This window comes from Corvus hawaiiensis, chromosome 3 (genome assembly GCF_020740725.1).
Source record: "Corvus hawaiiensis isolate bCorHaw1 chromosome 3, bCorHaw1.pri.cur, whole genome shotgun sequence".
NCBI classification, from domain to species: Eukaryota; Metazoa; Chordata; class Aves; order Passeriformes; family Corvidae; genus Corvus; species Corvus hawaiiensis.
In genome coordinates, this window is record NC_063215.1 from 793,772 (window position 1) to 815,191 (window position 21,420).

General features: G+C 55.2%; 1 protein-coding gene across 17 annotated transcripts in view; it reads right to left on the minus strand.

The window, feature by feature from the left end:
• DTNB (dystrobrevin beta) overlaps nt 1–21,420 on the minus strand; it is a 133,244-nt gene that overhangs the window by 96,471 nt on the left and 15,353 nt on the right. For 15 of the 17 annotated variants that reach the window (XM_048296644.1, XM_048296641.1, XM_048296640.1 and 12 more), the window contains 5 exons: nt 18,247–18,332; nt 13,825–13,979; nt 12,738–12,843; nt 10,282–10,448; nt 4,714–4,838 (listed from right to left, as the gene is read on the minus strand). In XM_048296644.1, the coding sequence (XP_048152601.1) occupies nt 4,714–4,838; nt 10,282–10,448; nt 12,738–12,843; nt 13,825–13,979; nt 18,247–18,332 (639 nt within the window). Of the gene's footprint in view, nt 1–3,704; nt 3,758–4,713; nt 4,839–10,281; nt 10,449–12,737; nt 12,844–13,824; nt 13,980–18,246; nt 18,333–21,420 lie in introns of all 17 variants that reach the window. The other 2 variants (XR_007202156.1, XR_007202157.1) reach the window with 1 other exon arrangement.

Genomic DNA, 21,420 nt, shown 5'->3' on the forward strand with positions numbered 1-21,420 from the left:
CTTAAAAACCATGTGAGAGGGGTTTATTGTTGTTTTTGTTGTTTCAGTGGTACCACAGAAGCCCCAAAAGCCTCATGTCCCTCATACAAAACCCCAGTGGGTCCTTTTTGTCCTATATCCCTTTGCTTTCCATGGGATTTGGTGCTGGATATAAATCACCTGCTCCCAGTATGTCTGCACCAGGTCAGTGTCTGGTGTTCCCAGAGTTGTCCTTGGCCCATCAGGCCCCATTTCCCAATCTGTTGGCTTTTAGGACATTGGTTTTTTACATTTAATTAAAGCTGTCAGCACAGAGCAGATGTCTCTGAGCTGCCACGCTGCTGCCAGGAGCGTCCGGGCAGCTGTCCCAGTTCCTGCAGGAGGTGTCCAGCTTGTCCCCATGTCCCTGTCCCTGCAGGAGGTGTCCATCCATGTCCCAGTCCCTGCAGGAGCTGTCCATCCATGTCCCAGTCCCTGCAGGAGGTGTCCATCCATGTCCCAGTCCCTGTCCCTGCAGGAGCTGTCCATCCATGTCCCAGTCCCTGCAGGAGGTGTCCATCCTTGTCCCCATGTCCCTGTCCCTGCAGGAGGTGTCCATCCATGTCCCAGTCCCTGCAGGAGCTGTCCATCCATGTCCCCATGTCCCTGTCCCTGCAGGAGCTGTCCATCCATGTCCCTGTCCCTGCAGGAGGTGTCCATCCATGTCCCAGTCCCTGCAGGAGCTGTCCAGCCCTGTCCCCATGTCCCTGTCCCTGCAGGAGGTGTCCATCCATGTCCCTGTCCCTGCAGGAGGTGTCCATCCATGTCCCAGTCCCTGCAGGAGCTGTCCATCCATGTCCCCATGTCCCAGTCCCTGCAGGAGGTGTCCATCCATGTCCCAGTCCCTGCAGGAGGTGTCCATCCATGTCCCAGTCCCTGTCCCTGCAGGAGGTGTCCATCCATGTCCCAGTCCCTGCAGGAGCTGTCCATCCATGTCCCAGTCCCAGTCCCTGCAGGAGGTGTCCATCCTTGTCCCCATGTCCCAGTCCCTGCAGGAGGTGTCCATCCCTGTCCCAGTCCCAGTCCCTGCAGGAGCTGTCCATCCATGTTTCAGGCCCTGCAGGAGCTGTCCATCCATGTCCCTGTCCCTGCAGGAGGTGTCCATCCCTGTCCCAGTCCCAGTCCCTGCAGGAGCTGTCCATCCATGTTTCAGGCCCTGCAGGAGGTGTCCATCCATGTCCCTGTCCCTGCAGGAGGTGTCCATCCCTGTCCCAGTCCCTGTCCTGCAGGAGCTGTCCAGCCCTGTCCCCATGTCCCTGTCCCTGCAGGAGCTGTCCATCCATGTCCCTGTCCCTGCAGGAGGTGTCCATCCATGTCCCAGTCCCTGCAGGAGCTGTCCATCCATGTTTCAGGCCCCGCAGGAGGTGTCCATCCCTGTCCCAGTCCCTGTCCCTGCAGGAGCTGTCCAGCCCTGTCCCCATGTCCCAGTCCCTGCAGGAGCTGTCCATCCATGTCCCTGTCCCTGCAGGAGGTGTCCATCCATGTCCCAGTCCCTGCAGGAGCTGTCCATCCATGTTTCAGGCCCTGCAGGAGGTGTCCATCCGTGTCCCTGTCCCTGCAGGAGCTGTCCATCCCTGTCCCAGTCCCTGTGCTGCAGGAGCTGTCCAGCCCTGTCCCCACCTGCACGTCCCCAGGGCCATCCTCTCCTGCTGGGCTCCCGGGATCCTGCCCTGAGCATCCTCCAGCCCCTGGCACCTGCCCAGCTGCCCCCAGCATCCAACAGCCTCCGGGAACGGGAACAGGCAGTGCCAGGCTGGGAAGGGAAGGGCAGTGATGGGTTAGGGAGGAAAAGGCAGTGATGGATTGGGAAGGGAAGGGCAATGCCAGGCTGGGAAGCTGAGGATTGCCTGCTCCTGGCTGGAAGCCCTGAGCAAACCCGGGGGCACTTCTCCCCCAGCTCCTCCCGTGGCTCCTGTATCACAACACAACCCCAAGGTGAGGCTGCCCCCGCCTGTGCCCTTCCCTGTGTCCCGGGCTCTGAAATGGGCTGGATCCAGTCACGAGCCCTGGCAAAGGAAGGAATTCCTCAGGCTTGGTGCTCTGAGGCACAGAACCAGCTCGCAGTTTGGGATGAGCTCCTGCAGGCCCCCAGAGCACAGGCACTTCCCACACCATCCCTCGCTGCCTTCGCACTTCTGCCGTTCCCGATTCTTTCGGGTTCTGTGGAGTTCTGACTCTGCAAAGCGCCCGTTTTCCCGGGAACACTGGGGCGTTAGCACATGGAAGCAGCCCAGAGGAAAATCCACAGGGAAAACCAGGAATGGACTCGTGATCTGATGGGATTTGAAACAAAAGGTGTTTGTGGTGAGGCCGAGCAGGGCCCTTCCCTAAATCCAGATTTAGGGCTACAGTGAGCTCCCGGCACCTCCCGGCCAAGGCAGTGATGGGTTGGGAAGGAAAAGACAATGATGGGCTGGGAAGGAAAGGAAATGATGGGCTGGGAAGGAAAGGAAATGATGGGTTGGGAAGGAAAGGCAGTGATGGGCTGGGAAGGAAAGGCAATGATGGGCTGGGAAGGAAAGGAAATGATGGGTTGGGAAGAAAAGGCAGTGATGGACTGGGAAGGAAAGGGCAGTGATGGGCTGGGAAGGAAAGGAAATGATGGGCTGGGAAGGAAAGGCAATGATGGGCTGGGAAGGGAAAGGCAGTGATGGGCTGGGAAGGAAAGGAAATGATGGGTTGGGAAGGAAAGGCAATGATGGGCTGGGAAGGGAAAGGCAGTGATGGGCTGGGAAGGAAAGGAAATGATGGGCTGGGAAGGAAAGGCAGTGATGGGTTGGGAAGGAAAGGCAGTGATGGGCTGGGAAGGAAAGGAAATGATGGGTTGGGAAGAAAAGGCAGTGATGGGTTGGGAAGGAAAGGCAGTGATGGGTTGGGAAGGAAAGGAAATGATGGGTTGGGAAGGAAAGGCAGTGATGGGTTGGGAAGGAAAGGCAGTGATGGGTTGGGAAGGAAAGGCAGTGATGGGTTGGGAAGGAAAGGCAGTGATGGACTGGGAAGGAAAGGCAGTGATGGGCTGGGAAGGAAAGGCAGTGATGGGTTGGGAAGGAAAGGCAGTGATGGGTTGGGAAGGAAAGGCAATGATGGGTTGGGAAGGAAAGGCAGTGATGGGCTGGGAAGGAAAGGCAGTGATGGGCTGGGAAGGAAAAGACAATGATGGGCTGGGAAGGGAAAGGCAGTGATGGGCTGGGAAGGAAAAGACAATGATGGGCTGGGAAGGGAAAGGCCATAACTGTGGGGAAGGAACAGGCAGTGCTGGGGTGGGAAGGAAGAGGCAATGCTGTGGACAATGGGCAGCCCTGTCCTCGGGGTCTGATGAGCCATTTGTCTGGAGAAGTGGATGAATTCCTCAGGAGAATGGACTCCAGCTCTGAACTGAGCAGCAGCAGAACTGACCCCGAATTCTTCCCAGTTTGGGTGCAATTGCCCCGAGGAAACCAGAACAGAACTCATATTCCATGGAATCAGATCAATCCCTCACTGCACAGCCCCAAAGCAAGCGCTGGGAAAGGTGGGGAATCCTCAGGGAGGCAGGAACTGGAGGGAACAAGCACGGAGCAAAGCAGGAACCAGCTCCAAGCCCTGCTGGGACCAGCCCAGCGTGGAGCTACTGGTGCAGGCCAGGTCTGGAACTCTACGCTGCTCACACCAGGAAGCCACACTACAAAAAGCTCTGCAGGTCTCACCTTTCCAATATTTTGGCAATTTAGGCTCCAGCTCTTCCTTAAGGAATGCCACACTGTCAAAGGAGTGAGCAGAAGAACCAGTCAATGGAACCATCGGGGTCTGGGAAGGGCCAGAGCAGCACAGCCGGACGTGGGACGGGCAGAGGGGAAAGGGACATCCTCGGCCCAACACCCTGGGTTCCCCATTCAGGGACTGGGACACAGAAACTGCTGCCACAAGAATCTGGTACTCATGATGTCAAATAAACCCAGAGGAGCATCAACTCCCCTCACTCTCAGACTGCAAACGGCTCCGCACTCATGAAAATGGGAGTGCTCCATTTTCCTGGAATTAGATCCCAATGATGCTCCTCCCCTCCTCTCACCTACAGGGGTGAAGAGTTCATCTCCAGCCTCTATAAGACACTAAGGTTTATTCGGAGTTTGTTTGGTTTTGTTTTCTCTCAGCTTTTACTTTCAAGGTGAAAAAGGAAGCAGAGTGACCTCAGGCTGCTCAAACCAGCACCAGTGCAGTGGGATTCCATTAAAACATCCCATCAGTGCCACGGGGAGGTCACACCACCAGCGTGACAATAATGCCATGGAGCTGGACCCACAGAGAGGCCATGGATGTGAGGCCAAGGCTCCAGGCAGCACGAGGAGCTGACCCCTGCAGCGTGTCTGACATTGCTCTGTATCATTTAATTGACAACAAATGAGAAAACAGAGCCTGATCCAACACAGGGATGAGTGAGAGGTGCCACTGATGGGGACAGGGAGATGCCAGAGCTGCAGGCAGGAACAGCCAGGCCTGGCTCCAGCTGCATCCACCACCTCCTGCAGCTCTTCCCTTCTAGAGGAGACTCTTCACGCCACCACAGCCTTCACATGATTTTCCAGAGAAATATTTATAACACAGCGTTGAAAATTCACCATTCCAAGCCCGGGGCTGCTCCCTGCCCCTCAGCCCGAGCCCGGCCAGGCACGAGGCTCAGTGCTGGGGAGGAGAGGGGGTTTTGGGGGTACTCACACGATGTGGGCCAGGTCCAGGGGCTTCTCGGGCTGCTCGGGGAACAGCGGCCGGGGCGGCTCCCTGCTGGGCACACAGCCCAGGGATTTGCTGATGGCGTGGCTCAGCTTCTTCGCCGGGGATTTCTGGGATTGGGAACAACGACAGGAGCCGGGTGAGGCTTGGGAAGAGCAGGGTGCGGGCAGAGAGAGGCGTGAAAAATAACCCAAGTGTGGAAAAGGGCAGAAGGGCCAGAAATACCCTGTTACACCATTCCTGGGAGATGACACACACTGCACTGGGGAACGAGTTCTGGGAGGCTTTTAAGCGCTCTAATATTGGAAATTGAAAGTTTTAACAAAGTTATGTAAGATTAGGAAATAAACCGATTACCTGGGGGTTCTCTCAGGAATTAAGCCCGGGGCAATCCCATCCCACTAAGGGACTTTTACACTCACTCTCTGAGCACAGAGGGTGCACTTTGAGGGGAGGGCAGAGGCCCCGGGGCAGGGGCAGGCAATTCCCAATTTTCTGTCCATTACAGGCAAGCCAAGGTGGGACACAGTGTTGGGACAGGCAGCAATGACTTCATCTCCTTTCACAACTTCCCTCAGTCGTGCTAAATGACCTCACAGGACCAGTGATCCGGGATCCTTGGGAATGCCGGGAGGAAGGCTGGTGCCAAGTGTTGCCACATCCACAGGAATGGGGACCTGCCCCAAGCCATGACCATAACATGGGGTTTAAATCCCACATTGATTTACAAAATTAAGTCTGAAAATGATACTGCACCCACCAAGCTCCCATCAGTGATGTGGGAGGCCTGGTGATGGTCTTTTCCAACCCTAATAATTCCGTGATTCCATGGTTATGGGAGCTCAGGCATAACCTGGCAGCTCCTTTAGCTCCTCTCACTCACTGACATCCCAGGAAAGTGTAACCCCTGGCTAATGACTCCTGTGGAATTCATTACAGCTCCTGCACAACATTCCAAAGTGCAACTGGGACCAATTCTCAAGGCACATTCAAATTAAAACTCAGATTAACATTGGTTCAGGCAGGAACCCAGGCTCCCCAGGACAGGAGTTACACCCACAGCTACAGCAAATGCCATCAGTACCTGGCAATTCCTGACAATCAGCACCATTTACTACCAATGGAATAAACTGTAGGTAATTAATAAACCAGTGAGAGTCCCCAGCTCTGGGACCCCGGACTTAGGCAGCATGGGCATGGCATAACCAGGAACTCTTTTGGAGAGCTCGTGCATGAGGAAGTTTTCCTGCCCATGGACTTACAGTGTTTGTAGTAGCTTGGGATGCATCCAAAGGATAAAATCCCAGGATCCCTGAGGCTGGAAAAGCCCTCACAGCCCATCGAGCCCAACCTGTGCCCAATCCCCACCTTGTCCCCAGCCCAGAGCTCTGAGTGCCACCTCCAGCTCTTCCTTGGACACCTCCAGGGATGGGCACTCCAAACCTCCCTGGGCAGCCCCTGCCAAGGCCTGAGCTCCCTTTCCATGCAGAAATTCCTGCTGCTGTCCACCCTGAGCCTGCCCTGGCCCAGCCTGAGGCCGTTCCCTCTCCTCCTGGCCCTGTTCCCTGCCAGCAGAGCCCGACCCCCCCGGCTGCCCCCTCCTGTCAGGGACTTGTGCAGAGCCACAAGGTCCCCCCGGAGCCTCCTTTGCTCCAGGCTGAGCCCCTTTCCCAGCTCCCTCAGCCGCTCCTGGGGCTCCAGCCCCTTCCCAGCTCCGTTCCCTGCCCTGGACACGCTCCAGCCCCTCAGGGTCTCTCCTGTCAGGAGGGGCCCAGAGCTGCCCCCAGCACTGGAGGTGCCCCAGCAGTGCCAGCACAGGGGACGGGCACTGCCCTGGCCCTGCTGCCAGCCCAGAGCTGGCACAGCCCCGGGGCCAGGGGCCTCTTGTCCCCCTGGGCACCCCTGGGCTGTGTCCAGCCGCTGGCACAGCACCCCCAGGTCCTTTCGCAGCCTTCAGCCGCTGTGTCCCAGCCCGGAGCGCTCCGCGGGGCTGCGTTCCCGGTGTGTTCGTGCCCTCTGCCGGGAGCTGTCCCCTCTCCCGGTCACCCGGAGCCCGCTCCCACGGGAGGGGCCGCTCACACGGCCGGGAACGTGCGGGGCCGGGCACGAACGGGATCACAGCGCCTCGGGGCCCGCAGGGGGAAGGAAATGGGGCAGGAACAGGGAAAATCGGGCCGTGCGAGCCACAGCTCCTCGGCGGCTCTCCCAGCGGCGCTGGAGCGGGGAGGGGCTGCGTTCGCTGCCGCTGCGATCGCGAGTGCTCGGAGGCGCAGCGGAGCCGGCGGAACCCCGAGGCCGGCCGGGGCTGCCGCTGTGTGCGGAGGGGAAGGAAGGCGGGCAGGAATCCCAAACGCTCCGTTATTCACGGCACGGGAGGGGCCTGACCCACCAACAGCTGCGGAACCCCCCCCTCCCGGCCACATCCCGGGACGAGCTCGGGATGCCCTGGATGTGGGGAGGCGGAATGGAGGGGAAAGATTGCCACAAAGGGCCACAAACGTGCCCAAAGCCGCGCTAATCCTGGGCTGCCAGCAGGAACCGCTGGCTGCTGGGCCCTGCTGGGCGTACGTGACTCACTGTCCCTGTCTGAGGCTCTTCAACGAAACATAAAACAGCCCAGAAGCAAAAATCTGGGAGGTGTTTCAGGGTTTTCATCCCTCCAAACAGGCCCCAACAAGCAGCGGGTTCATGCAGCAAAACCTCCTTAAAAATAGGTTTTTAGCCGAACTTATCCATAGAAAATCACTACGGTTACAGATTTTAATGTATTTCATCGCTATGTTAAATACACAGATATATATAAAATATCTCAATAGTATGTGCATCCAAAAATTATCAAAGGTACCTCAGAATTTCAGGAAAAAGGAGCTATAATAAGTATGTAAGAAATAATATGTTAATACTTATATATAATGGCATTAATAAGTATATTGATCATATAAATCATAACTATGGAGATATTTATTATTAAGCTTATTCTGGGTCATAGGGCTCCAAAACTTTGAAAATACACCAGGCAGGACTGAATTAGTCTTGGCTGCACTGAAAAGCCAGGAAAGGACATTTCTTGTTTCACTGCAGGAGAGCAGCAGCCCATCCCTGCTGCCCCTGGGCTTTCACTCCGGGAGTTATTGCAGAGGGACCTCACCAGGAGCTCACTGAACACCAACACAGCCCAAACACAAAATAGGAGATAGTTCTTTTAAAATTAGGACTCAATTTCAATTTTCATAAAATTAACTTGCAAGACTTGGGGAAGTTAAAAAAAAAAAAAAAAATTAATCCCAAAGGTCCCTCTTCTGTGCTGTGTTTAAGGAGAGAGCCCCGTGTCCTAAAAACCCCTTCATCATGGCAGGGACACCTCCCACTGTCCCAGGCTGCTCCCAGCCCCAATGTCCAGCCTGGCCTTGGGCACTGCCAGGGATCCAGGGGCAGCCCCAGCTGCTCTGGGCACCCTGTGCCAGGGCCTGCCCACCCTCCCAGGGAACAATTCCTTCCCAATATCCCATCCATCCCTGCCCTCTGGCACTGGGAAGCCATTCCCTGTGTCCTGGCCCTCCAGCCCTTGTCCAAAATCCCTCTCCAGCTCTCCTGGAGCCCCTTTAGGCACTAGCAGGTCCCTTGCCACTTCCCCTCCTCCAATTCACATTTTACCTTAAAATCCACTTATTCTGTACAGCCTGGTCAGAACCAACTGCCCCAAAAGTCAGGAGAGGATCAAAGTGAGGTGACAAATTCCCAGGTCCTGGTGCTGGGATGGGGCACAGCCCCTCTGAGCCGAGTCACTGCCAACCCAGGCCAGAGGCTTCAGAGGGAAACACTGGAGTGGAGCTGGAGCTACCCTGGAATGTCCCAGGCCAGGCTGGACACTGGGGCTGGGAGCAGCCTGGGACAGCGGGAGGTGTCCCTGCCCATGGCAGGGGTGGCACTGGGTGGGCTCTGAGGTCCCTTCCCACCCAAACCATTCCATGGTTCTGTCATTTAGAATTGTCTTTGTATTAAAAATCCCAGCCTGGATTTATATGCATTTAAGGAATAATAGCCTACTGTTAGCTGGGATTAAACATTCCAGAAGTTTATTACCCACGGAGTTATAAAAAGGACAATAGAATTTTCCTTTGCCTCCCAACTCCTGCCTGGTGTTCAGCCCAATTTTTTAAATTAAACAGTAATGCTATAACGGCTCTTCCCTGTGAAGATAACCATTAATTATAATCCTATCATCATGTGAACTTCTCTTTGAGTAAGTAAAGGTTGGGCTTAATCTTTTGCCATAAAATAGGTTTTTCTCCATAAAATTGTCTATTATTTCTTGAGCTGTGATTATCATCCAGCCATCAGACTGCAGGGCATTGCTCAGATCGTTTCTGTAAGGCTGTTTAATTAAGAGTTTGCCAGGCATGTATTTACAACTGGCAGGAGAGAAACAGAAAAATGCAGTATTGTCACAGCAATGCTGTCCTTGAGATGCCACTGCATAAAGCTCCTGTCCAAGCACAGAGCTCGTGGTCACCTGCCTTTCTGGGCAGGACAGGCACTGCCACAAACCATCCTTATGTGTAATTCCAGAATCCCAGGATCCCTGAGGCTGGAAAAGCCCTCCCTGTGCCTGATGCCCACCTTGTCCCCAGCCCAGAGCACTGAGTGCCACCTCCAGCCCTTCCTTGGACACCTCCAGGATGGGCACTCCAAACCTCCCTGGGCAGCTTTCCAGCCCCTCTGCCCCAGCCTGGAGTGCTCCAGGGGGTTGGTGTGACCCCAGTGCAGGACCCAGCACTTGGCCTTGTTGAGCCTCACCCCACTGGCCCAGCCCATGGATCCAGCCTGTCCTGATCCCTCTGCAGAGCTTCCTGCCTCCAGCAGATCCACATCCCACCCCAGTGGGGCTGTCCGTGAGCTGGCCGAGGGTGCTGCCCTCGATCCCCGTGCCCAGATCATCCGTGAAGGTGCTGAGCAGGACTGCCCCAGCCCTGAGCCCACTGGTGCCCATTCCCAGCTGGATGTGCTGCATCCCAGCTCTCCCTGGGCCTGGGTTTATCCCAGCCAGGAATAAACACTAAACCCAGTCCAACTCCCCTGTTTATACCCTTTGGTGTTTGGAGAACTGGAAAAGCCCCACTGAGCAGTTCTGCTCCAGACCCTGAACGCTCCTGAGGGAATCAGCCCAGACAGGCTGCTCCAGCCCCAGCTGCCCAGGAGGAACATCCTCACCCAGGATGAATGCCCTCACCCAGGATGAATGCCCTCACCCAGGATGAATGCCCTCACCCAGGAGCAGTGCCCTCACCCAGAATGAATGCCCTCACCCAGGATGAATGCCCTCACCCAGAATGAATGCCCTCACCCAGGAGCAGTGCCCTCACCCAGGATGAATGCCCTCACTCAAGATGAATGCCCTCACTCAGGAGCAGTGCCCTCACCCAGGAGCAGTGCCCTCACCCAGGATGAATGCCCTCACTCAAGATGAATGCCCTCACTCAGGAGCAGTGCCCTCACCCAGGAGCAGTGCCCTCACCCAGGATGAATGCCCTCACCCAGGAGCAGTGCCCTCACCCAGGACGAGTGCTCCTTCATCTGGTGCTGGTTGCTGTGGGGGCCGCTGGCGTGGCCGCGCCAGAAGCAGTTCTGGCAGAGCTGGTAGTTGTGGCACTGCTGGCACCGGTACCGAAAGCCCATCATGCTCTCACAGTGGCAGTACGAGCACTCCACGGGGTGGAAGACTTGGAGACAGGGAAAAAAGCAAAGAAAAATACAGTTTAAGTAAATTTTAGGTAAAGCTGGGACATCCCATTTCACTGGAGCTTCCAGACCACCCCCAGCTTCTTCAGCACTTGTTATTCCAGGCAGGATTTTGGGGGCAGAGCAGGGAATTCTGGTACTGTGAGCCCTAAGACAAAGTTGGGGATAACACAGCAGCCCCACCTGACTTGTTCTGACAATATTCCTTCTTCAGATGTCTCCTTTCCCTGGGCACACTCGGAATTCCCCAGGGAGGTCCAGCAAAGCTGAGCACAGCTGGGAGCGGCAGGGAAGCAGCAAAGCTGCATCCTGCCAGGTGGATCTGGCTGGATTCTGCCTAAGGAGATTCCTGGGCCCCAGAGTCCTCTTCAGAAAGGTCAATTCCTGTTCCAAACCCCCTCTCACCCCTCACTCCTCCCCCCTGCACCTCCACAGCTCCCAGTGAGGAATTCCCAATGTCCGGAGGACTCAGTTCAGTCTGACCTGCAGAGGCACCATCAGGGTGGGCTAAAAGAAATATCCATAAATGCTTCTTCCCTGTCCTACCCATGGATGGGCAATCCCAGACCTGCTCCACTTAGGTCTTTGCAAGAAGCCAAAGAGGAATGTGAGAGTGAAGGGAAAGAGATGAGACCTTCCCATGGCAAATGCATCCCAAAATGTGGGGGATGAAACAGAACCAGGGCCTGCCCACCCTCACAGGGAACAATTCCTCCCCAAGATCCCATCCATCCCTGCCCTCTGGCAGTGAGAAGCCATTCCCTGTGTCCTGTCCCTCCATGCCTTGTCCCCAGTCCCTCTCCAGCTCTCCTGGAGCCCCTTTAGGCCCTGCAAGGGGCTCGGAGCTCTCCCTGGATCCTTCTCTTCTCCAGGTGAGCACCCCCAGCTCTCCCAGCCTAGCTCCATGAAAGTCCTCCCCTGTTTTCAGAACTGTCCCTTCTCCTCCCAGGCAGCAGAGATCCTGCTGATAAAAGGGAACAGAAGCACCACAGAACTCAAACTTGATATCCTGATGTGGGGAAGCAATAACAATGCTCTGATAACAGGAACAGCACTCACTGTCCTGCACAAGGCACGGCCTCAAAATGATGGATAAGGAGAGGATTGGAACAACCAGGATCAGGGATTATTAGATCAGGGACCAGCAAGATGGAAACAAAAGAGGTGGGAGCCGTGGCTTGGCTGCAGGGGTTTTGTTTTTTCTTATTTTGGGTTTTTTGTCTGTTTCGGTTTTTTGATTGTTTGTTGGTTTTTTGTTTGCGGTTTTTATTTTCTGTTGTCATTTCTTGGGTTTTGTGGGTTCTGTTTGTTTGAGTTTCTGTGGGGTTTGTTTGTTTGGGTTTTTGTTTGTGGGGTTTTTTTGTGGGTTTTTTGTTTGTTTGCTTTCAGTTTTCTGCAAGAGCCAAAGTTTTGGATGGGAAACACCCCAGTGAAGGGGAGCAGCCAAGCTAGTCCCCTCCTGCTCCTGGCCGCTGCCAGGGAATGCCAGGATCAAATCTACAAAATCCCCTTTTCCCTGGAGTTCACCTGACATTTTAACCAGATCAACCTCCTCACCTTCTGAGCATGAGTTCCTGTAAGATCGGACACCAGCAAATTGCCCCCATCAAAATTAATTTTAAAATCCCAGGATCCCTGAGGCTGGAAAAGCCCTCCCAGCCCATCGAGCCCAACCTGTGCCCAATCCCCACCTTGTCCCCAGCCCAGAGCTCTGAGTGCCACCTCCAGCCCTTCCTGGGACACCTCCAGGGATGGGCACTCCAAACCTCCCTGGGCAGCCCCTGCCAAGGCCTGAGCTCCCTTTCCATGCAGAAATTCCTGCTGCTGTCCACCCTGAGCCTGCCCTGGCCCAGCCTGAGGCCGTTCCCTCTCCTCCTGGCCCTGTTCCCTGCCAGCAGAGCCCGACCCCCCCGGCTGCCCCCTCCTGTCAGGGACTTGTGCAGAGCCACAAGGTCCCCCCTGAGCCTCCTTTGCTCCAGCCTGAGCCCCTTTCCAGCTCCCTCAGCCGCTCCTCAGACCCAGGAACATTCAGGGAATGTACTTTTTCTTCCACTAAACTGGAAGTCCAAACCCCATCGGTTTTCACTGCTGCTTTCACACACAGCCAGTCTCCACCCCAGAGTCCCAGGACACTCTGACCCCAGCCAGGTCTGGAATGCTCTGGGCAGGGCTGAGGAAGGCACGAGGTGCTGCTTCCATGAGCAAGGACAGAGCATTCCCCGTGTGAGCAGGGCCCTGCTCTGTTCCCACCAGGAAAACATTCCAATTACCATTTTCAACATGGGCGAGCCTGTGCATGAGGGGCAGCCACACAAGGCACTGGGGAGGGGGGTCAGCCATCAGCGTGTCCAGGAACATGTTCAGCATGACCTTCTTCTGCAGGGACAACACAGAGAGAACGGGATTGCAGAGAAAAGCACCCACTTCATGCAGCAGGGGATGCTGCAGCCTCCAAGCCTCCCTGGGACACAACTTGTGCCTACCAGGAACATCTCCTGTATTGTCCTCGTCACGGAGGAGTCACAGAATGGTTTGGGTGGGAAGGGACCTCAGAGCCCATCCAGCGCCACCCCTGCCATGGGCAGGGACACCTCCCACTGTCCCAGGCTGCTCCAAGCCCCAATGTCCAGCCTGGCCTTGGGCACTGCCAGGGATCCAGGGGCAGCCCCAGCTGCTCTGGGCACCCTGTGCCAGGGCCTGCCCACCCTCCCAGGGAACAATTCCTGCCCAATATCAAATGGAAATTTGGAGCCTCATGATTCTGGAATCAAAGGCTGTTTCCTGCTGTGTCATATTCCAAATATGCTAATTGCTAATTAACTTATATTTAGTCAGTATAAATTTTACATCAAATACTGCAGAAATGCTTCTTCTGGAGCATCATCATGCCCAGAGTCTAAACATTTAATTTTAGGCCTAAGATCAATCAAGTTCATGTTTACAGTTGACTTAAGGATTATTTATATTATTTACATTACCTCAAATGAGAAACAAATCATTGGAACAATTAAAATACAACTGCAATGGATTTAAAAATAAACTTGTGTACACAAGGTGTTTATTTTGAACAGATCCAGGAAGTGACTTGTTGAAACTAATTGTGTTAACACAGTGAAAAAGCTTTGAAAAATCAAGGGAAAAGAATAAGAATGGCATGTTCTATGTTTTGGAAAATAAATGGCTCATTCCTGCTGTTCTGATGGGGAACAGGGGTGGCCCTTCAAGGAGGGGAAGCAATAAAATGACAGGAAATCCTTTAATTGCTGATTTTGGAGTGTTTCAAAGTGCTTGGGTTGTGCAGGGGAGCTCAGTGACCCCCAGCCCCGGGGATGGCACGCCCAAGCCCCACATGCTGACCTGCTGGGGGAAGCAGGTGCGCACCGAGTGCTCCGTGTAGCCGAAGGAAGGGCCCTCGAACACGGCCGTGGGCAGCTTCAGGACTTCCCTCAGGAACTGATCGAACTTGCTGAAAATCATCAGCCCGTTGGAATCTGAGATCTGAGAGAAAATATCTGTAAGAAAATACAATAAAACCCCCCAGTAAATACGGGTTCACGGTGGGAAAATGCCCGAGGTGTCCCTTTGTGCCTTATTCTGATCAGCTCTGGTTTCTGATTGCTGCTGGCAAGATAGGCTTTATCAGTGCAAGTGTCCCCACGTGCCATCAGTGTCCCTGTTTCCTCCATCCCTTCCCCCCCAGGCTAGAGGAAAGCTCCTGCCAGTGCACAAACTGGGACAGCGAGGGAGCAGAAGCAGGAAAATTCCACGGGAACACACCTTGAACCTGGAGCTACAGAAACGCCTCAGAGCAGGCTCCAAGAACGAAATGCAGAGGTAACAGTGACAGAGCCAGAGCTGGCAGAGCCTCAGGGAAACGTGGTGCACACTGAGGGCATGGGAGATGGCAGGAGGACAACATCCCAGGATCCCTGAGGCTGGAAAAGCCCTCCCAGCCCATCGAGTTCCAGCTGTGCCCAATCCCCACCTTGTCCCCAGCCCAGAGCACTGAGTGCCACCTCCAGCCCTTCCTGGGACACCTCCAGGGATGGGCACTCCAAACCTCCCTGGGCAGCCCCTGCCAAGGCCTGAGCACCTTTCCATGCAGAAATTCCTGCTGCTGTCCACCCTGAGCCTGCCCTGGCCCAGCCTGAGGCCGTTCCCTCTCCTCCTGGCCCTGTTCCCTGGCAGCAGAGCCCGACCCCCCCGGCTGCCCCCTCCTGTCAGGGACTTGTGCAGAGCCACAAGGTCCCCCCGGAGCCTCCTTTGCTCCAGCCTGAGCCCCTTTCCCAGCTCCCTCAGCCGCTCCTGGGGCTCCAGCCCCTTCCCAGCTTTGCCAGGAGCCATCAGAAGCTGAGGGCACCGACCCCATCCCCAGGTACAGCACAGGTGGGCAAGTGGGAAGGTGAATCAGATCCCATTTTAGATTTGAACGATTGGGAAGGAATTGTTCCCTGGGAGGGTGGGCAGGCCCTGGCACAGGGTGCCCAGAGCAGCTGGGGCTGCCCCTGGATCCCTGGCAGTGCCCAAGGCCAGGCTGGACATTGGGGCTGGGAGCAGCCTGGCACAGTGGGAGGTGTCCCTGCCCAGGGCAGGGGTGGCACTGGGTGGGATTTAAGGTTCCTTCCAGCCCAATCCATTCTGGGATTCTGAGAACGTTTGTGATGAGAGGAGTTATAGTTTGTAAGGAGCTCTGGGGGGACAAATGTGCTCCTGAAAGCAAAAGGGGCTGAGCAGATGCTCCCTGGTGTTTGCAAGGACAGAAGGAGAGGAGAGCAGGGCTGCAGCTGCCCCACTCCCTGTCCTTGCTCCTCTCTCTGGATGGACAAAGCCTCCCGAGCCTCGGGAGTCCCTGGTCCCCTCCCCACAGAGCTCAGCTCCCCCTGCCCCAGCCAAGGCAAATCCCAGCAGCAGGGATGCAGAGAGCACGACAAGAGAATGATGTCCCAGGAAACAGAAGTGCCCTGGGATCCAAAATCTCCTGGGAAAACAGATCTCTCAAACGGCCAGCCGGGCCTCTGAGGCACTCCCAGAGCCAGGGCACTCTCTAAAGGAAGATTTCAGCAATGTTAACAAGACCTAGAATTTCCCAAGATGTGACAGATCTCCTCAGGAGCACTGAACCCTCTCTGCTGTTATTTTGGGCATCAGCAGTAATTAAGCATCAAAAAGCTCATGCTGGCTTTTTTTTTTCATGCTGGAAAATTTCAGTGATCAAAACCAGCTTCATAAAAAACACCACTTTCAGAAAGGCACATTTCTAGTACCTGGAGAAATTATCCCAATCTCCTGAAAGAACAAGCTCAGGAAGAAGCCTACAATGCCTAAGTCAAGAGGAATAAAGCTACCTGGAATTTGTCTCACTGACTGAACAGAGCAGCTTGAACTGCAGGTCTCTTGAACAATGTTATAAAATAGAATGTATTAGGAGAAATGGGGGGGAAAACTAAAAAAATGGGGAAAAATGTTGTATTTCTGTATTTTAGAAAAATAAGCCAGCCAGAAAAATTAGATTTAACCTGGAAACTGAATGTGGAAAAAAAGTCTGGATGAAAATGCTCACAAAATGAACAACAGGAACAACTAAAATTAGAGAGCCAAACTTCCAGAATCCAAATCCATTCTGGAGCAGGATCTCTCCAGAAGTGGCCCCTGCGCAAGAGCTGAAGGCCTGCAATGACCCTGGCAAGGTGGGGTGGGTAGGACACAGCACAATTGTATCCAAAATGGACTGAAATCGCCCTGGGTGTGCTCAGGACGTTCACCTGAGCTGAGCAGGCAGCAGGAGTCCAGTGACCCTAAAGAGAGAGAAATTAAAGGTATGGAAATCAACTGAAAATGAGAGGCAACAGACCAGGCTGTGCCAGGGGTAAACTAAAAACCCCTCCAAAGCCCACCAACATCTGCCTTGCTGCTGAAAAAGTCAGTTTATTGTCAAAGGGGGAAACTTCCACATGGGGGATGAGCAGTGAAAATGGAAATGATAAAACCAGGATGTGATTGTATCCTTTCAAAGGGCAATGGTGACAGGATGAGAGGAACAGCCTCAGGCTGGGCCAGGGCAGGGTCAGGGTGGACATCAGCAGGAATTTCTGCCTGGAAAGGGTGCTCAGGCCTTGGAGGTTTGGAGTCCCCGTCCCTGGAGGTGGCACTCAGTGCTCTGGGCTGGGGACAAGGTGGGGATTTGGGCACAGCTTGGACTGGATGGGCCAGGAGGGCTTTTCCAGCCTCAGGGATCCCGGGATGCCCTGATCCTGCCTTGCACAGCACCCCAAGGAGCTGCTCTGTGAGGAGAGCACGTCCCAGGAAACCAGCCATTGCAGAGCCAGGGAAGGGCCCCGCTGAGGCTCTCCCAGTCCGTGTGTGCCATCGGACACGGGGACACTCCTGGGCCATCGTCCTGTCCCCAGCAAGGGCAGAGACCGAGCTGGCATCATTGACATGGCTGATCATGGGATGAGGAAACGCTAAAAATACAACCCCCAGGGCTTCCAGAGAGCCTCGTGCCCCAGCCTGCTCCGGGAAGGGCAGCTGGGATGGGATCCCTCTGGACAAGGAGATTTTGGGGGTGAAGGGGGTCAGTAATCAGGGAGACAAGGGGGAAAGGAAGGGGAAAACCAAAGCAGCATAGTCACAACGCTCAGAAGAAATCAAGAGTCAGGGACCAGCTGAGGCAGGGAGATCAGAAGCCCGCTCCTCCCAAGAGCAGATGGCTCGGGCAGGCACATTCCCGGCGTGTTCCTCCTCCCTGAGATCCGCGGGCACTCGGCAGCCTTTGATGGCCCTGCCTGCAGTGGAAGTGGCTCCAGGAGCAGCCGAGGGCTGAGGGTGTTTGATACCCCACACATCCTCTGGGAAGGTCAAGGCAGAATTGGTCTCTGCTTCTCCATCTGTCACTGCTCACTGCAGTTGCTGCCCTTGGGTCCCTGTCCTGGAAGGGGAAGGAGCAGCTGGAAGGGGAAGGAGCAGCTGTTTGCTAGTCCCCACCTCGCTCAGGATTTTACAGAACACTCTTTCACCACCAGTTTTCTCTGCAGGCTGAGGAATCCTGCTCCATGTCCTTTGTCCAGCAGGATTTGGGGTTTGGATCATGGGTCAGTTCCACCAGCCCAGAGCTGCTGGGAACCTGCTCAGAGGGGAAAGGAACTGTGCCCAGGAGTCAGCAGGGCTCAGGGGAAGGGACAGGGCTTGGGGCAGCCTGGGACAGTGGGAGGTGTCCCTGCCCATGGCAGGGGTGGCACTGGATGGGCTTTAAGGTCCTTTCCAACCCAAACTCTTCCAGGATTTGATGTCAGAAGCTGGAATTACAGAGTGAGAAGGTGCAGAGAGCCTCAGGGAAGCAGAAGATTCACAGGAGCCTCCAACACCCTCAAAGGAGAGAAATGGTGACAACTGTGACATTTCTCTTGGAAAATCAGCCCTCAAGTTTTCCATTTAAAGAAGTGCCCAAGAGCTTAAAACTAAAGAAATGGGCTTGGGATCACCAGGAGCTGGAACATGGAACAAAAAATGTGGAGTCCCCATCCCTGGAGGTGTCCAAGGAAGGCCTGGATATGGCACTCAGCGCTCTGGGCTGGGGACAAGGTGGGCATCAGGCACAGCTTGGACTGGATGGGCTGGGAGGGCTTTTCCAGCCTCAGTGACTCTGGAATTCTGGGATTCCCAGCACAGCTCCAGGTCAGTGTAAATCAGCAAAAAAAAAAAAAAAGCCTCCAGAACTCAACACAACAAACACAGGGAAGGAAACATTCCATAAATGCTCGGATTCGTGGGAGTACTCACATCTGAGCTTGTCCAGGATCTTCCCCCCGCACATGGTGGCCAGCATGGCTTTCACCGAGAACACCGTCAGCTTCCCGTGGCCCTCGCTGCGGGGAAAAGCACACGTGAGCAATTCCCACAGGGAATGGCAAGCACAACCACCCCAAATGCCTGGGGAGGGAAGCGGAAATGATGGGAATAACCATAACCATAAACACCTTCATTAACTACTGTCACTGCGAGTAACTGGAGCTAAATGTGCTGGACAGGGAGTTTGTACTGGCACAGAAATACAACGATGGGGGAAGCACAGGGTGAGTGTGGGGAGATCTGGAAAAGCAGAATTCTCCTGAAGGGAGTCTCTGAGAGAGCTGGAGAGAGACTTTGGACAAGGGCCTGGAGGGACAGGACCCAGAATGGTTTGGGTGGGAAGGGACCTCAGAGCCCATCCAGTGCCACCCCTGCCCTGGGCAGGGACACCTCCCACTGTCCCAGGCTGCTCCCAGCCCCAATGTCCAGCCTGGCCTTGGGCACTGCCAGGGATCCAGGGGCAGCCCCAGCTGCTCTGGGCACCCTGTTCCAGGGCCTGCCCACCCTCACAGGGAACAATTCCTTCCCAATATCCCATCCAGCCCTGCCCTCTGGCACTGGGAAGCCATTCCCTGTGTCCTGTCCCTCCATGCCTTGTCCCCAGTCCCTCTCCAGCTCTCCTGGAGCCCCTTCAGGCCCTGCAAGGGGCTCTGAGCTCTCCCTGGATCCTTCTCTTCTCCAGGTGAGCACCCCCAGCTCTCCCAGCCTGGCTCCAGAGCAGAGGGGCTCCAGCCCTGGAGCAGCTCCGGGGCCTCCTCTGGGCTCTCTGCAGCAGCTCCACGTCCTTGTGCTGCTGGCCCCAGGGCTGGGGCAGCTCTGCAGGTGGGCTCCCACCTGAGCACACGGGCAGAATTCCCCCTTTCCTGCTGGGAGATCAGCCCAGGGCAAACCTCCCTTGGGAATTCCACCCTCCCTAAGTCACAGTCTCAGCCCCCTCCCCTTTTACTCTTTAATAGAGATTCATTTGATACCACAGGAAGGTTCAGCTTTGAATTAGTTCCCAGAAGAACCAGTGCCCAAAGCCATCAGTGTCTCCTCCCAGGATACAACCTGTGCTTGGAAAGGTCTCTCTGGTGCCCCCAGGCACTGGCCCTGCCCCCCACCGATGCTGTTTTTGTGAATCACCCCAAACTCCTCCCTGCAGCCTGCCAGAGGAGCAGTTTCTGAGGAACTTGCCCAACCCTTTGTGCCAGTGCCATTCCATCTGAATTCCCATCAGAAGGAAAAAAGGCAGAACCTTCCATATGACCTTGAATCTCCTGTAAGAACAGCCAGGACTGAAAGCAGGACTGGGGACTGGTTTAAATCAGGCCTCCTGAGGCTCCTTCCTCATCCTCAACATCCTCCCAGCCTGGGTTCTGCAGCAGCTCCCACAGCAGGGGTGTCCACGTGGATCTGCCACTGATCCCCACCCCAACTCCAGCCAGCTCCTCACCCAGCCCAGGCAGAGCTCCAGGGCAGCTCCCCCTCCTCTGCTGGCCCTCCCCGAGCCCACTGCAGCACTCCAGCTGTGCCAGACCCCGAATTCCTCCTGTCAGGTGAATTCCCAGGACAGGCAGCAGAGCGTGCTGAGCTGTAGGCATTGCCCAGAGCAGCTGGGGCTGCCCCTGGATCCCTGGCAGTGCCCAAGGCCAGGCTGGACACTGGGGCTGGGAGCAGCCTGGGACAGTGAGAGGTGTCCCTGCCCAGGGCAGGGGTGGCACTGGACAATTGTTACAGTCCCTTCCCACCCAAACCATTCCAGGATTCTGGGACTGTACCTGTCTCCGGGAATGTTAAAGGCTCTGACAGTGCCAGCAGCACCCTCTGTGAGAACTCTGTAGCTCTGGGCATCCCAGCACCCCCGGGATGCAATTCCAGCAGCACAGAGCCGGCCCAGGGATGCAATTCCAGCACGGATGTGCATTTTTAACAAACCCCTGCCTGCCGTGCTGCCGAGCTCCTGGAGAGGGAGCCTCAGCCCTGCCTCTGCTCTGGCTCTCCCACACCCCAGCTCCTCCCTCAGTGCCGGTGCCAGGCAGCAGGAGGCACAGAGAAGCTGCTGGACTGTGCTGGGATCCAGGTGCTGCTGGGGGTCCAGACAAGGCAGAGCGTGCAGGGCTGGGGGGAAAGCGGGGGACAAAAATCTACCTCTAAATAAAGCCTCCATTTTTCTGAGGCAGCTCCCCCAGACGTGACCATTCCTGGGTTTAAATCCTGCATTTTTCAGTGTGAGCTGTCTGAGAATAACCAAACCCTCAGCCAAGCCTTACAGCTTGTCTCAACTAACACCAAACCAGGACTGAACTGGCAGGAAACTCCCCTGGCACAGAACCTGCTCTGAGCTTTGTGCTGGTTTTATTTGTCCTCCAGTCTGGACTTTCAGAGGGACACACCCAGCTCCTGTTTGGTGGCAGTAAGAAGGTGCCACATCGGGAGAGGATCAAAGTCTGGACATCACAAACAGAACAACATCTGGCACACTCGGTGCTGGGGACTGCCCTGGGTAAATCCCCTCTGTGGGGCAGAAGCGGAAGTCAGATCCCACTGAAAAAACGCTGATTTGGAGACAGGCAAGACCAAAAGTAAGAAAAGTCAAGCACAGCAGACCCTGCAGAAAGAGGCTGTGAGAGAAACTCCTAAAAGTGGACACGAGGAGATGCCTGGACAGATCCCTGAGCAAAAACCACAGCTGCTTCCAGCCAGGAAATGAGAATCAGCTCTATGGGGTCACAGCACGTTAGAGGGGGCTGCAACCCAAGCATCCAGACATGGCTGAGTTCAAAAAGGGTCCTTTTGAGCAAGGTTCAACAAAACACATTCACCTTTCAACCACTGCTAAGCCCCCAGGAGGTCCCAGCACAGTTTCACCCCAGGCCCAGCTCGGAACAGGGCTCACACTGATGCCTCAGGCTTTAACTTTTGTGTTTTTCAAACCCTGCACTGCCTAGTGTGTAACTCTGAAGTTCCTTGTGGCCTGTCAGCTGCTGTTCTCTCATGCTGGTAAGACATAGCAAACCTCTCTAGGTTTCCACCTCAAGGACACCAGGCCCAAAATGTGTGAACGAAAAGCCTCTGAAGGGGGGCAAACTTGGAGGGATTACGCCATGAACAGAAGTTATAATT